Source organism: Athene cunicularia, assembly GCF_003259725.1.
Source record: "Athene cunicularia isolate RWA chromosome 6 unlocalized genomic scaffold, athCun1 chr6_part1, whole genome shotgun sequence".
In the NCBI taxonomy this organism is placed as follows: Eukaryota; Metazoa; Chordata; class Aves; order Strigiformes; family Strigidae; genus Athene; species Athene cunicularia.
In genome coordinates this window covers 618903-625208 of record NW_020799105.1, presented here as the reverse complement: position 1 = coordinate 625208, position 6306 = coordinate 618903, and the positions used below count along the sequence as shown (strand labels likewise).

At 35.6% G+C, this 6306-nt stretch overlaps 1 protein-coding gene across 1 annotated transcript in view; it reads right to left on the bottom strand.

The window, feature by feature from the left end:
- DLG5 (discs large MAGUK scaffold protein 5) overlaps positions 1–5918 on the bottom strand; it is a 75742-nt gene extending 69824 nt beyond the window's left edge. The window contains exon 1 of the mRNA XM_026851265.1: positions 5849–5918. Coding sequence (XP_026707066.1) covers positions 5849–5897 — 49 coding nt within the window. The 5' untranslated portion in view covers positions 5898–5918. The remainder of the gene's footprint in view (positions 1–5848) is intronic.
- Positions 5919–6306: the final 388 nt, after the last annotated feature.

The following is a 6306-nucleotide window of genomic DNA, read 5'->3' as shown; positions in this document are numbered from 1 at the left end:
GCGGGGGGCACAGTATAAATCAATCACTTTCAGTCTAGGAAGGAGTGTTTATCTTTGACTGACAGAGTATCATAAACCACACCTGCATCTGAAGACTTCCCATGAATAGTGAAAACAATTTCTTTGTTATATACAGCTGTAGAAAGTGTGAAGCGATAAACTGAAATCACAACAACATAAAAGGACAGTTGTCAAAATGGCCAACATGAAAATGGGGAATGAAAGACTACACATTGTCAGGAAGGAACTATCATCTGATGAAAAGGGGGTAACATTTGCTTTGGAGTAAGAATTAAGGCTCTCAGATTAAGTTACTTGAATTTCAATTAGTGGAAAACTATTTGTAAGTAGCCTGTCAGGCTGATAAACCCACGGAGTGTTAAGCAAGGAAATACTGTCAGATGAAGTCGAAGTTGGACAAGCTTGGTGGGTACAGATATATGACCACCTGATGGCTGCAAGAAAAAGTCATAAAATTGTCATGCCAATGGTGGTGTTTGTTACAGACTGTTAAGTAAATTCCCCACAGGAAAAGATAGTACAGTGCTAAGAACAGTAAAGAGCAAGAAAAACCACTTATGACTAAAAAGGTGATACCATTTGCAAAGAATTGAACAGCTGGAACAATAAAGGTCTGTTAAAAGTAATAATATGCTATGTGGAATGAAGAGGATACAAGAGTGACAGCTGTAATCAAAACAATGCAAATAGCTCCCACTGCAGAAAGAAGGAAATTATACATGTGGAAAAATGGAAGGCCTTCTGCATTTCAAAAATCCTCTCATTATGATCTTACCATATTTTCAAACAATGGAAGAGTATGCAATGCCTTTATGTTAAAAGCTCATCATGAAAAAGCATAATGGAAGCTATCCTCTGAGCCATAGCCTGACTCCTGCACGCAATATGCACATTTCCATTAAAAAAATGTTAAAAAAAAAAACCAAACAAACCAAACCAAAGAAACCCCTGTGCATTGAGGAGGAGAGCAAGAATCACATTTTTTAAGCACTGGAGGAAAACTCTGAAGTTTCATTATGGTACTAGAGTAGATAAAAAAAAAATGGCTTGATTCCAGAAACTATAATACTGTCATGGCATCATATTGCTTAGGTCAGTAATGTGTTCCTGGAGGCTGTAAATGCAGTACTGGGTATCAAAAGTCTTGAAACACACCATGTAAGTCAATTTACAGAAGCTTTTTTAGGCATCATGGGCCAGAACAATAACTTACCTGGCTATTGTCAAAAGGAAGAAAGGAGCTTGATTTTGGAAGAAAAGAGCAAGGAAAAAAAATAAAAAAAGATGGAAATTTGGAGTAGATAATTGAGGAAGGCACCGGAACTAACAAGGGCACTGTGTTACTATTTCCCATAGCACACCAATTTGATGATTTCAAGCTGAAGCACTGTATAAGCAGGGTGATATTTGGCTGTATTATATCATCTGCAGATTATCTTTTAGAACACAGGCCTTCCATCTTTTCTTAGAGATACAGAAAATTATCTGCTGGGATACAGAAATAATATCTAGTCCAACCCTCCTGTTTAAGGAGGAGCAGCTAGAACCAGGTGTCCAGAACTGTCATTTAAGTTCAATTCAGGGTTTAGTGAGAATTTATCTTCAAAATTATAAATGTCAAATGACTGAATGCACTATACAAATTGGCTTTTTTTTTTTTTTTTTTAAAGGGGGTCTTTATTCTCTGTTCTCTTCCTCCACATTATCATGACTGGTCAAGTGGGAGACTAGCCAGCAACTGGCACGTATAGCTATGTTACTGGTCTCTATCCAATTCCTAAGTGACACTGTTGTTCGGTGCTTGGCAGGCCAGGCACTGAATCTCCATAAATAATTATTCTGATGTCAGAGATGCAGGATTGTAGCTCCATACAGAGAGTCTGCCCAGCATGGGGAGTGGGCAGATGAAGGATGCTTTTATTTACACATAAAAATCTTTGTTGTTAGCCAAGAGCAAAGAGAAAGGAAATACGGAAAGAACATGACAATTTAACAGTGATTTGTTCCTTTGGGGGAAAGAAGTTGGGGCTGAAGCACAATGGTAGGATGCAAGGATTACAGAAGTTTGTATCGTACCTCTTTTGGAAATTAACAGCAAATATTTGCCCTCAGTACCATCAAAACTACCTATTTTACATGCACATCAAACTTTATTACTACACAGCATGAAAAGGAAGGAAGACTAGGGAAAAAAAAAGAAAATATTGACATCTAAACCAATTTTGAATGGTAAGGAAAATACACAAGAATAACCTGTAAAGAGCAATGACCTGTCATATTCTGTATTTTTATTTACATACAGATACAAAAGAAAAAATGTAGATACACCTATGGTCAAGGCAGACAAACTCACAAAGAGGAGTTTCTTCTCCAAGGTTGCTACCCTGGCTGCTACACAGGTGGGAAAACTGGCTTCCCCTCAACTGCTTATTCTACCACATGCACATGAGGCTGGAAGCTCATTCTTGTTGCATCTCTCATGCCCTGCAAGCCCATCTAGGGAGGGAAAGAGCAAAAAAGCTCGCATGATATGACAGTAGTGAGTATAGACTAGCCCTAAACTCTTCCCCGAGTCACATTATACAAGTTATATCACTCCTTGCTCTCCTCTTATTAGGGCTACAACATTATTAAAGACTTAGAGAACCCCAGCAATATCCAGTTGTTCCCTGTACAGAAGCTGCTCCATAATTGTTCACCCTTGCTGCTACTCTCATCTTTCAATGGAATTATCAGAACTGCAAATACAACTGACTTGGGCACACCACTGCTTTATACAGTAATAAAATCATGTTCTCTCATCTTTCCCTTTTCCTTTCCAAATCCGAACAACATGTTTTATTTATTTGACTGAGACTGAGCCCATACTTCCTTAGAACTACCTTTCAAGAACAGTCGTCTTAGTACTATTTAAGTCTAGTTCTCATATCAGGGTCTTCTGGAAAACAAGCACACTGTTATATGCATCACGTTCATAAATTAACTCATACATAAATTAACTCAAACATCTAGAATCATCTCAATTTCACAACATCCTGGCTTACTTGGAAGTATTTCAGAAAAAGATTGTTTAGTTAAAAATGCTGGCAGCAGAAACCACCTTGAACAATAGCTAGGGTGATTAAGGTTGGGAAGAAATGATGAAGCACACTGACATATCCTTCTCTAGCTACTTTTATGAACTATGGAGTCCAAAGACTACAAATAAAACACTGTATAATCTCTCCTAGTTTGAAAAGGCTAAGATTCACTCTGCTTCTTTATCTGGACTTAGAGGCCCCAATACCTTTCTCATTTCTTCTGAAAGGTCAAATGCGTAAATGTGTTTCTGAGCTACTTGACAAACAGAAGATAGACCAGAAATAAAAAATTTTAAAATATTAATGAAAATCAGTATTTTAAACTCGAGAATAGTAACATAGATCCCTTTTCTGCCCCATGAGGAAGGTCCATGTGAGTGGGGAAATGAAATATTCCTTTATATACCTGTGTGTGTACATATAACTATCAAACTAAACATATTCCAAGCTTACACTGTCTCCAAACCATAAACTATTTACCTTTTTTCACTGATGCATTAATTTCACAGGCTGAACTTATAATTTCCACTCCAAAGAATTACCCTTGTGAAAATGTATTCCAGTGAGATGGGGACAGAGCAGAGGGGAGATGTATGTTAAATTTCTGAAATGCTATAGCAATTCAGTATTTGTTGGGATTTCATTCAAATAAGTATATGAAGCCTTTGGGGAGCCGGCATGCAAACAGTTTCAGTTATGATGGTTTGTCATTCAACAAATCAGACACTATTAATCTGACTGCAGCTTTTAAGTGACTTGCTAACATGTCTATTAGGATACGTTGGTTATTAAGCAAAGAAATTTTGCTATTGATATTAGATCACATTAAAAATATTATATCTTGCAGAACAAGATGTGAGGTAAAGAAAATGGAGGAAAAATGATACTCATTAATAACAAGTCTATAATAAGACTATAAAACAAACATGCCAGCTTCAAACAAAGAATTCTCCTGGCTGTTAATGTATTAAATATAAATACCTAACTTACTTCAATCATTTGAATAAAAAACTATGGCAAATACTAAATCACAAGTTTTGTTTAATAACAGGTCATTTAATTTTTAAGTTATAAATAATTTTAATCACTGCACACACCAAAGGCATAAAACATTTCCAAGGACAGCCCTTTAGGTAAAATACTCAGATCAGGGTTCAGTATGAACTTCAATATTTTAAATCATGAAGAAAACATCGCTTGAAAAGAATTCAGTTCTGACCCATACATGGTAATAATGGATGTCTCAAAAGTAACATAATAAATTCTAAATAAGCATCCAGAAACAGGAATCCCACACTTGCATAAGGTACCATGCCATAGAAAAATAATAAAATAGAGGCCATGAATCTGTAGCTTGCAAGTGGTCACTGTTAAAGCAAAAATTCTTTGTGATGGCAAACAGTAGCTGTTCATCTAGCTACCTTTACTTTCAAATTTATAAAAGGTCAGATACAGTGCATTCCCAGTTACAAAAACTGGAGGGAAAAAACCTAAAAAAAGGTTTAAGTGTATCTTTCCTTTTGAAAATCAGGAACATGGAACTAGAAAGGACCACCTGCATCTTCTCCTATCTCAGGCATCACTTCATCCAATTATTTCACAAATTTAGTGCAATTCACCTTAGAAGAACTTCCCTCTTTGGCAGTCTTTTTTGAGTCGCGCTGTCCTAAAAATTGAGGAACTTTTTTCTTCCTATTTACAGCCTCAATTTATTCACAGCAAATTAAAACATACCCTTCCTTCAGGTAATACCACAGAACTGTGATCTTGATAAAAATCAAACTAACGTCACATCTTCCTGTATTTTCAGCAAATAGTTCAGTCAACCCTAAAATCTTGTTCCTGCATGCTGAAGTTAAAAGTTCAACTCAATGACTGCAACAGATGTCTACCCACATCTTTAAACAGACAACTGACTTGCCTGGTGCTGTCACAGAAGTCTACAGATGCTTGACACAACACTGGAACTTCAAATATACAAGAGCCTACATTCCCTATCCAAGGCAAATAACTTTTACAGAGATTTCACAATAGAAGTTACTTGTATGAGTAAAGAAGAGGAACACTGACAGCTAACAGTTATTCCAACCTTGTTGTTAGAAGTGTTTTGCCCACAACTCTTTTTTTTTTTTTTTTAGTTTTTTTTGTTGGTTTGTTTTGTTTTTTGGGGTTTTTTTTGTTTGTTTGGGTTTTTTGTTTTTTTGTTTTTTTTTTTTTTTTGAGTATTTTGTTTTTCTCAGCGACTTGAAAAACAGAGAAAATTAAGTAATTCATTGCATGCAGGAGAAAAAAAGAGTTAAAGTTTGCAGCCACTTTCAAAAGTTTAAAAGGCCATGACTTTGGCTAATAATGTATTTCTATGATGTTTTTGACTCCAACTACAATTTTCACATCTACATATATACATACACATATATGGATGTCTATATATTTTTATATGCATAGACTTGTATGAGCCTAATGTTGCCATTTTTACATCATTTTGCTAAGTAAATCAAAGTGTAGTTACCTCATTTAATGTGTGCAAATGTAACTAATTTTATTGGCAACAACTACATACAGCCATTAAACTTGCACTACACAAAATGGGCACACTTTTTCCCAGTGAAGAAGCATGTTTAAAACCTACAGTTCAACTTGTTTGATTTTATGACAGGAATTCCTCTACCCTTCCCAAAGGCAAACTTAAAAACAACTTCTTTCAGCTCCCAAAAGATATAGTCATCAAGCTGTAAGATAAATACTTTACTCACCAATGCTACTCAGAGAACTGCTGCTTTCAGAATCAGAAGGCATTATGGACAGCACACTGTAAGTCGACCCTAAAATTAGAAAAATAATGTCCATATTACTTTTTTCCTTTTCCTGTCCCCAAACCAAGCTACCCATTCATTTTCTTGATACTGTAGATGTCAAACACACTACATTAAACACACGTCACTAACACATAATCTAATAGGAAAAGTATAATTTGTAAATTAATATTGCACTGTGCACCAAGCAGAAAATAATTTTGGATGAAATGGTAAAAATGAGTTCAGCAAAATACTGAACTAATACAGTTCCTATTACATTGTGTAACTGATTTATATTCTCATCCTCTAACTTTCGTCAGACTTAGAAATTTAATTTCATTATTAAATAAATTTTGCTTGCGTCCATTTGCAGATTTCTGTATCTGACCTTAAAAGCAAGGACCTACAGA